The sequence below is a fragment of the Cibotium barometz genome, chromosome 18 (assembly GCF_041138505.1).
Source record: "Cibotium barometz isolate CiBa-2024 chromosome 18, ASM4113850v1, whole genome shotgun sequence".
NCBI classification, from domain to species: domain Eukaryota; kingdom Viridiplantae; phylum Streptophyta; class Polypodiopsida; order Cyatheales; family Cibotiaceae; genus Cibotium; species Cibotium barometz.
This window is the reverse complement of record NC_141063.1, coordinates 8,817,842-8,827,734: the sequence shown is the minus strand read 5'-3', so window position 1 is coordinate 8,827,734 and position 9,893 is coordinate 8,817,842. Positions and strand designations below refer to the sequence as shown.

At 39.9% G+C, this 9,893-nt stretch overlaps 1 protein-coding gene across 1 annotated transcript; it reads left to right on the top strand.

Moving 5' to 3' along the window:
• The first annotated feature begins 376 nt into the window (after positions 1-376).
• LOC147628885 (uncharacterized) lies at positions 377-956 on the top strand. The gene is made up of 3 exons (XM_086812932.1): positions 377-455; positions 545-785; positions 872-956. The coding sequence occupies exons 1-3, from the start codon at positions 382-384 to the stop codon at positions 875-877; spliced, it is 321 nt and encodes a 106-aa protein (XP_086669058.1). The 5' UTR covers positions 377-381; the 3' UTR covers positions 878-956.
• Positions 957-9,893: the final 8,937 nt, after the last annotated feature.

Below are 9,893 nucleotides of genomic sequence, written 5' to 3'. Positions count from 1 at the left end.
CCATATTGGAATAAGATTGGGGATGGCATGTATGACTCTACTTTTAAAGTTGTTGATTCTTGTCTCTCGGATCGAGGCTTCTTTACATGCCTTTACACTATGGAAGAAGGAGTGACCATTGAGCAGGTTGCACAGAGCGTTGGGTTTGGCATTTATCATAGACAGGTTGTGAGGTGTACTCCACCTATTGGGAAGAAGATGGAGCAAATGATTACTACCCAGGTATTGGTGTTGTTCTCTTTGGGGTTATCATTTGTGCAAATCTTCTTTGTCCCATTTAAGGTGAAAATGCATGAACAAACAATGTGTCTTTGCTTGTAGGTCACTTGTCTAATATTGGCTGTTTTTGTTTGCTCAACATCTCCTAGTACAAGCTTTGTGATGCATGGGGATCAGCTAAGGGATTTGGCACTAGGTGATGATCTTGATGTAGGGCAAGATCTTATCTTTGACATGTATGTATGCATTCAAATCAAGATAGAATTTAAAATAATTTTCGGTGATCTTTATGGCATATGATTAATGGTTTGTGTGAGTTTTCAAGAGTGCCATCGGAGGATCTGGTGAAGAGAAAGGGTAGACCATGGCGGGGCGGTTGTCAGAGAGGTCAACGGCTTAGCAAATACATCGTCTCCGTCTTCAGTCGTCCTGGGGACACGATTTTGGATTTGTTTGTTGGCACTGGAACTCTTGGGCTAGTGGCAGCATTTATGGATCGCAATGTCATAATGTTAGACAAGGATGAGCGGATCTATGATCACCTGTTAGAACCATACTCAGCAAAGGTATGCATGTTGAAAAGATAAATATGTTAGTAGAGAATAATTTTGGATTGATAAAGCTTATTTTCTTTTCTTTTTGTCTCTTGCAGTTATGAGGATCACATGTCCACATCAGAATGCCATTAGAGATAGTCTTTTTTTTAATTGAGACAATCATTTTTTTGGGACTATTGGAAGTAATGTTTTGATGGATGTTATGCTTGTGAATGTTTTTTACAATAGCATGTAGCTGATTGTTGGACAATTTTTATTTGGATTATAAAAATTTTAAATCCTATGTTTATGGTTTCTAAAGAGTATTATATTGTTGTGTCAGTGGTATGGCTAATTAAAATTGGTGTGCATTTTAATGGCTTGATTTCTATGCTCTCTCGTCGCTGTGGTTTCCATGTGGTTGCAACAATAGTTTGTTTCTATTAGTAGCTCAATGACCAATCCAAGTAGTATGAGTTTTGTAGTGATTTTTTATATCCGCACCATTCATTTGAAAATGCATTATTTGCAATAGTCATTTTTAAACTTTTTTAGTCTTCTTTGTTCTGTTCATTATAGAGTTGCCCTATGGTTTCACTCTTCTCTTTAGCATTACATGCTCCCTTAACATCATACCATGCCCCTACTTGCTCACTTTCACTCAAGGACTTTATTTCAACTCACTGCTCTGTGCTCACTGCTCTTGGCTCGCTAAATAGACGCACCCGGTGTCCACCACCAAGGTTGGCCACAACTAGATGGTCTTTCTAGGGGAATTCTAGCTCAAGGTAAGTGAGTTCCACCCATGTTTTTATTTCATCCACATTATGGAGATCAGCTGCATGTGCATAGAGATATGTATGCTTGGGGTCTAGAGCCTCTTCTTTGGGTCTTCTTTTTTGGGCATTCACCTTAAGACATGCCCTCCCTTCTTCCTTGTCAGCTTCTCATTTCTCCTCTTTTTTATGGATTTGGAAGAGCATTTCTAGGGTGAGAGGTCCATAGTAGGGCTTCAGTTTGTTACCATTGAAGTATCCTTCCATCTTAAACCCATCTAGGGTCTCTATCTTTACTGCACCACCTTGAGGTGTAATTTGTGTGACTTGGTACGGACCTTGGCCTTTGTACTTGAGTTTCTGCCTGGTGTTCTTAATACTATACATAATCACCATGTCCCCTACTTCCATTCACTTGCACCGTAGTTTTTCAATCATCAATCCATAATAAGCAGATCACCATCTTTGCTCACCAAGTTGCTATAAGGCAACTAACCTTTCCATGAGAGGGTTTCCGTTGAGTTTATTTCTGGCCATAATTTAGAGTTTTGGAATCAAGTGTTCTATTGGCATAACTACATCAAACCTAATGCAACCTAAAAAGTTGTGCTATTGATTGTGTATGCCATGTGAGCAGAGTACAACTTGTGCTCCAAATCCTCGATGCCTCTACTATCTTCGTGAGAATAGTACATAACATCTTGTTTGTGCTTTCGGCTTAGCTACTGCTACCATTTGCTTGTGGGTGGTAAGGTATCAAATTTTTTGTGCACCATATGAAGCTCTTTAAGCAAGAACTCTGCCACTTCATTTATAAAATGCATACTACACAATTGCTCACTATTTCTAGTGGGTAACGAAAACGAGTAATCATGTTCTCATAAAGGAACTCGGCTAATAGATCTCATGCTAACTTTCTATATTACGTTGGCCTTGGCCCATTTTGTGAAGTAATATGTGGTGTCGATAACAAAATGTGCCTAGGCTACCTTAGTAATGGGACCCATGAAGTCTAAATATCATTTTTTTAATGGTTGTTCCAAAATTTTAGGGGTCAGAGGCATTCAGTCCTTCTTTTAGACTATGGTGAACCTTCGACATTCATTGTAGGTTTTAACAAACTTAGTTGTATCTACAAAGAGTTTAGGCCACGTAGTTTGGCCTAGAGAACCTTGTGGAGGGTAGTGGTTTCCCCATTCCTCCACCTACGCCAAAATGGGCTTGCTCAAGAGACGATGACAAAGTCATCTTCATGATGTATTTCTTCATGATGCCATCTTGACCCCTCTTGTAAAGTTTTCTCACTAATCAATTGATAGGAGACTGCCTTTTTAATGAGGCATCTAACTCCATCTTTCTTGATGGGATGGTCAATGGTAATTCCACTAACCAACAAGTTGGCAATGTCTTCACTCCATTCCTATACGTGATCAATGTGAAATAGTGGAGTGTTGAGAAGATCATCTTCCACTCCTAGAGGGGGTTATTCATTTGTAATTCTGGAAACGTGGTTGGCATGATGGACATGGATAGACCCCTTTCACATAGTGATGGTGAAATCAAACTCTAAAAGAATGAATAACCATGTAGTGATGTGCCCCATTCTGTAAGGCTTATTCACTAAATATAACAATTCTTACAAAGAAAAGAAATTTGGTAGCCAATAGGTATACTTATTTACCTGGCTTACCTATCTCTTTCAGTGGTTGTGAATTACAATCAACGTCATTGAGTTGATGGCTAGCAAAGATTAAGAGGAAATCCCATATTGTGCTCTATCGGCTCCAATAGCAAATGATGAAGCGTTGATCTGCACAACATGGAAAATTACATCTCAGTTGGGGGAAATCGCTAATGCCTTCTTTAGTTTTTTGTATGCTAGTCTATCCATTCACAGATAATCAATAGCTTATATACAAGGGTTTGGTTTATACGGCATACAAGAAGATTAATCTTCTATAATATCTTACGTGCCCCATGAATCTTCTATAATACCCTACATGCCCCATGAATCTTCTATAATACCCTACATGGCCCATGAATCTCTACACCCCCTTGTAATTAATAGGTGGTGGAAAAACACTAAGATCACATGGGTCTTATTCTTATATGCGAAGATGATGTTTTCAGAGATAATGTGTCCAAGGATGACACCATGTTTAACCCAAAATTAACTTTTAATTGGATCACATGGATCTTGTTCTCATGTGTGGAGATGCCATTCTTGGAGATAATGCGTTCAAGGATGACACCGTGTTTAACCCAAATGTGGTAGAATATCTATAGGATCTTCCAAAGGAGAACCTTGAAGGTTGTGCACATTAGGCATTAGAAGGTGGGGGGGCATTGGTCAAGTCGATCAAGGCAAATGGCATGACATGATACATGTAGGTTCCTCATTCCATAGAAAATGTTGTTTTATATTAATTGGCTAGGAAATTGTCGTGTGGTTGTAGCCAGAGGAGCCATCCAAGAAGCTATAAGCTTTTGCTCCATGCTCACTCTTTCTAGCATGTGATCGGTGTAAGGTAAGGAGTACTGATTGCAAACTTACATTAAGTTTTTTTAGATTACATGTTCTTTTTGGAAATGATCACTATCGGTGACACCCACTCGGTGTGATTGATATCATATACAAATCATCCCATGTCGATGATCTTGTTTAGCTCTTCTTTTACCATTTGTATGTACTTGGGATTCATGTGATATGCTCTCTATTTGGATGGTTTTGTGCCTTCATGGTGTGTTTCACCACTTTTGAGGGAATTCCCTTCATGTGGCATATTTCCATGGTGAACATGTCATGAAATTCCTTGATCAAGCATTGGCTTGGGTTCTTTACTATCTAACAGCTTGCAATATTTTCAAATGTTGTGATCAAAGTAGTTCAGACAGTTATATGTCAGACTCATTGGGGCAAGAATGCCTCAACCCATGGGATGAGTTTTTCCCATCTTCAGGTTTACCTTCAAAGGTTGTTTACCTTTGTATATATAAATGTGATAAGTTTCCTTGTCATGAACTAGCCTTGCTTCTCTCATGTAAGGCCTTTCAAGGATCACGCGGTGTATGACTCTCTGAAAATCCATCACCACAAATGTGTCGTGTGAAAGCTTAGTTCAAAGGTCTTGATCTTTACATTTTACAGGATGCTTGACTATATTCCTATCGGGGCAAGTTTTGACCACAAGGCCTATGCCCTATGAGTGGTGGGCTACCCTAGTCTCCCAACGGTCCTTGATGATTATGCTGACACCAACACCACCATCCAAGATCATAGAGAGACCGTAAGTCCCTTGTACATGATAGGTAACAAGATGTTTATTTTATCACTCAAAATAGTGCCCCAACTTATTTATGGACACCTTTGGGTTTGTCCTTTAGCTTTTGTTATGGAGGGAGGGTGCTCAATGAAGCATGGCTCATCCTTCTCCTCTTTAAGTTCAGGTTCAATTGTGTGGGCTCTTAAGTTCCCATTCATCCGGTAGGATAAGTCTCTCCACCAAAAATGGGAATTTTCTTATAAAAGAGAAATTATCGAAAATCAAACTTTTGAGGACAAGAAGGTTGTGAAGTGTGCTATGTCACATTCACACTCGTTGAGGTGGACCTGGCAATTTGTGCAATGATCCTTCCCTAGCCTCTGAAGGGGATGAGGTAAAGTTGTCATCTCACCGATCACCATAGGGAAAATATTGAATAGACTATGGTGTTAACCCATGGAAGGCCAACTTTCCTCTCCCACAAAGTCCTTCCTCACTGCATCAAGTACTGTGGGGCTTGGTTGGATTGGTTCTCGAGGCAAAGCCTATAGAAGTGGTTATATTTGTTGCGGCCTCTTAAATGGGTCTGTCTGAGGCCTGTGGACAAACTCTGAGGTTCTCTTATTCGGTCTATATTTGGCTCTAGGATAGCATCTAGGATATGCTCAGGCAGGGTTGCTTTATACTTAACCACTTACTCTAACACTGGATCTAGTTCTAGCATGTACCTTCCTCACAAGCTCTTGGGTGTTTTATTCTTTCTTTCTCCAACACAAAAATGGGGTACTCCTTGGGATTCCTTGGAAGGTTTTTGTCATCTGTGGGTGTCCTTCCTTTGGGAAGGGTGAGTTTGTGTGGGAGATCATTGTGCATTGCATTTTTGCATGCTCTTCAAGGTCTTCTTCTCTTGGACTTCTGGTTCTCGGTCAGTAGCCTTTTTAGGGGAAACTTTTTTTGGGGCTTACGCCTTAGGCTCTTTTGCTGTTTGCTTTGAAGTTGAAGCATGAGCTTTCTATGTATTGGAAGCCTTTTATGTGTACCTTTGATTGTTATCCTGGCTTGGGCCCGGAGACGTGTGATGGCATTAAGGGAAATTCTATGAATAAGTCCTCCTTATATGCTTAACAAATTAAGGCTCATCGAAGTGGTAGAAAATGCTTCTTGGGGGTGATTGTCACTCTCTGGGATAATCCTTGTTAGCATGATTGAATCCACACTTAGAGAATGTGCCAAAGAAAAAAAAATACTTTGCACTTTGATTGGCAAAGATGAGTGAAATCCCTTTGGTAAACTTTGAGAAAAAGGTTTGGAAACCTTTAAAGAGAAGGGTTTGAAACCTTAGATAAGGTTTAAAAGAAACATTTAAAGAGAATGGTTGTAAAGAACCTTAAAAGCCTTTTGACGATTTTGATGATTTTTTTTCTCTGAAGAAAAGCGCAAACGGCGATTGCTATAGAAACTTGTGTTTGTCGATTGCTATGCAAAAGGGAATCGTTGCCGGATGCTTGCAAAACAGCGCTGTCATCGATGGGCTCTGCGGTGGTGGTGGCTGCAAGTTGCTTGCGTTGCCGGACATTGCTGCAGTCAATGTGATGATTGCTTTTCTCACTATAATGTAGATGCTACTGCTACGCTACTAATTGCTACCACTCAGTGAGGAGATGGCTACCGCCGTTGTGTAGAACCGGCGTGCCGCCGTCGTCATCGACGGATAGCGATGCGGGGTCTTAACCTTAGCAAGGCTCTGATACCATGTTAAGAATCATGGGTATCTAGAGCATGCAACAGCGGAAGCAATGGAAATAAGAGGAGAGCAAAGTATGAAATAATGAACAACATAAACAACTTACTGAATCATCATAAAGACACCATAGCTTGAGAGAGGACACAAGATATATAGAAAGCTTTTTGTATTACTTTCTATTTCAGCCACCACTCCAAAGTTGGCTTACCTTTCTCCTCCAAGTTGTTCTTGTTCTTGTTATAAAAAGTAGGTTCTCCTTTCCTTTATATAGTCTCTACCAAGGGCTAGGGTTGGGCTAAACCTAGATTCCTTTTCCACCCACATGCCCACTTTATTTGAGTGTGTTCACACCTCCATTATCTCTTCCTAGTCTTGTACATCATATATTTCAACATTCAAGTCAATTTTCAAAGACTGGTTACCCTTATGTATATAAATGTGATTGGTTCCCAATTGTAAACTAGCCTTAGTTCTCTCATGTAAGGTCTTTCGAGGATCATAATATATGACCCTCTTCTTTGGAAATCCATCACCATGGTGGAAGCTTAGTCTGAAGGTCTTAATCTTTACATCACGTAGGATGCCTCAAGATTTGGTTGTGTTTCCATCACGAAGACAAGCTTGACCACAAGGCTTATACCAATGAGTGGTGGGCTTTCCTAGGCCTCCCAATAATCCTTGATGATTATGCTAACACCAACAACACCAACCAAGATCATGAAACGATCATCATTTCTTTGTATACGTAACATGCGACATTCAATTTGTCATTCTTAAAATAGTACCCTAGCTTGCTCACGAAATCTTTTGGCTATTTCTTGGTTTTGGTTGTAGAGGTAGGGTGCTCATAAATGTGACACAACTCATCCTCCACTTTAAGTTTAGGTTTAGCAGGTTCCCATTCATATATAGATAAGTCTCTCCAAAGTTAAGAATTTCCTTACAAAAGAGAACTTATTGGAACTCAGACTTTCAAGAAGACTAGAAAGTTATGAGGCATGCTATGTTAGACAATATTCACACTCTCTTGGTTTGTACTCACTTTGAGGTGGGCTTGGACGACCTGCCAATGTGTAAGGAATCACTGATCCTTCCCTAGGAGGCAGTGCCTCTAAAGAGGACAAAATGAAGTCATCACATAACCTTTAATAAAATAATATGGTGACTATGATGACCTATGGAAGGCCAACTTTCACCTCCCCACTAAGTCCTCCTTCACTATATCTAGCAATGCGAGGTCTAGTTGGATTTGTTTCAAAGGCAAAGACTCTAGCAGCACAGGCTTCTTTGCAACCTCTTAATGGTTACAAGTTTGGTTAAGGCCTTGGGTTCCCTCACTAGTTCTATATGATTGGCTCTTGAATAGAGTTAGGGATATGCTGAGACAAGGTTAGTTGGTTCCCTCTAGTTCTCTATGATTGTCTCTTGAATAGAGTTAGGGATATGTTGAGGCAAGGTTAGTGGTTAAGGCCTGGGGTTCCCCCTAGTTCTCTATGATTGGCTCTTGAATAGAGTTAGGGATATGATGAGGCAAGGTTAGTGGTTCATACTTAATCACTTATCAATAGTTAGCTTGCACCTTCATCACAAGCTATTGGGCTTTCATACATTCCTTCTCTAACATGGGGTTGGGGTACTCTTTGAGTATCTTTGAAATATTTTCATAGTTGATGGAAAGATTAGGTTTGAGTAGTGGATGGGTTCGAGCAGGAGATCGCTCACTGACTCTTTTATGAGGGAAGCAGCTTTAAAGCTCTCATTCATACCACTTTTAATCATCACAAATTTTTTGTCCTTGTCATGCATTTCTTTTCCATGTACTCTTTGATGTTTCTTTTTTGTATAGATTTAGTTCCGATCTTTTAGCTCTTTATCTAGTGGCTTTGAAGTTGAAGCTTGAGTTTTTTGCTTCTTAGCCACCCTTGATGTTTCCTTGGAAATTTCCCTTGACTTGGTTTGGAGCCTTGTGATGGCATTAAGGGGGACTATATGAATAATTCTTACTTGTACGCAACAGTTAAGGCTCAAAGTGGCTTATGCTCCTGTGCTGCCAAATGAGGTGATTGTCACTATATTGGGCTTATCCTTGAAAGCATCTTCAGCACTAGATTCGGGGATAGATTTGGAGCACTTAATGCAATAGCTCTGTGAAGACACTCAACAACACCGTGTAGGCTCTTGTTGTCATGGAAACATTAAATAGGTGGCATGTGTGACATGTTATTGAAGTCTCTCATCCTTTACACCATGGCTTGGAACAAAAAGGTATAGTAAAGGTTGGAGGTTTTTTGTATATCCATACAAATCGTACTGCTCATATGACTAATAGCTCTCATCTCAAACCTACGTAGCTTGCTCTAGCAAAGTCACCGAGTATTATTTTTGGGTGGTAATAATAATATGACATTGGTGGCAGTCTCTATACATACCTCTAAATAAAGGATTTCAATAAACAGGCGCTAGATTATGTGCTAGTTGAGAAGTATTTGGTATGGGTGGTTGGGCTAGTGGTTACTTGAGCATCGAGATCATAGGTTGTGGTGTTGCCTAAGTCCACCCTGTTGGGTTTCCTTTGGTATCAAAAATGGGTTATGTCATGGTTCCTATGGTATTGTTGGCAATGAGTAGTATAAAACCGTTGTTATCTAGGTCTCATCAACACTCCATAGGTATATGATTTTGAAGGTAAATTGCACACTGAACTACTAATATCTAGGCCTCATCAACACTCCGTAGCTATATGATTTGGATGGTAAATTACACACCAAACCGTATCTTTCCATGGAAATAATAAGTGCAAGTGTCTAGCTTGAGGAACTGGCTAGGATTAACCTTGAGGTTACCCTTGGGACTGACCCTGCCCCCACTGAGCTAGCATAATCAATTGGGGATATTTTCTGCCAACTTGTTCGTGCTCATGTCCTTCACTAGGACCCTAGCTAGTGTTGGTTACGCATCCTAGCTATCGAGGCATTGGATGATATGTTCCCTATCTCTTGATTTAGGTGGAATACATCCTTGTCTTAAAGATTATCTACTAGGTCTATTGCCTCACGCGCAACACTTATTAAACATAGAATGTTTAGACCTATAGAGATGATCATAAAATCTCTTGATCTTAAGTTCAATTAATAAGTCATCTAGGCTTTCACATGGATTGCATCTCATGTGGAGATACTTGATTTTAGTAATATATTCTTGTGTTATCTCTTCTTTCTCCTACTTGAGGTTATAAATTTGTGCAATGAGACTCCATTTGGCTCTACTGGGTGAGAACCTCATGATGAATATGTGTCTTATGACCTCATAGTCAAGTGGGTTTAGAGACCTAAACCACTAGCCTACTTTGCCTTCT

Coding starts and splice junctions, on each gene's coding strand:
- LOC147628885 (XM_086812932.1), top strand. CDS start 382: ATGCATGGGGATCAGCTAAGGGATTTGGCACTAGGTGATGATCTTGAT. Junction 456..544: donor CAAGATCTTATCTTTGACAT/GTATGTATGCAT, acceptor TGAGTTTTCAAG/AGTGCCATCGGAGGATCTGG.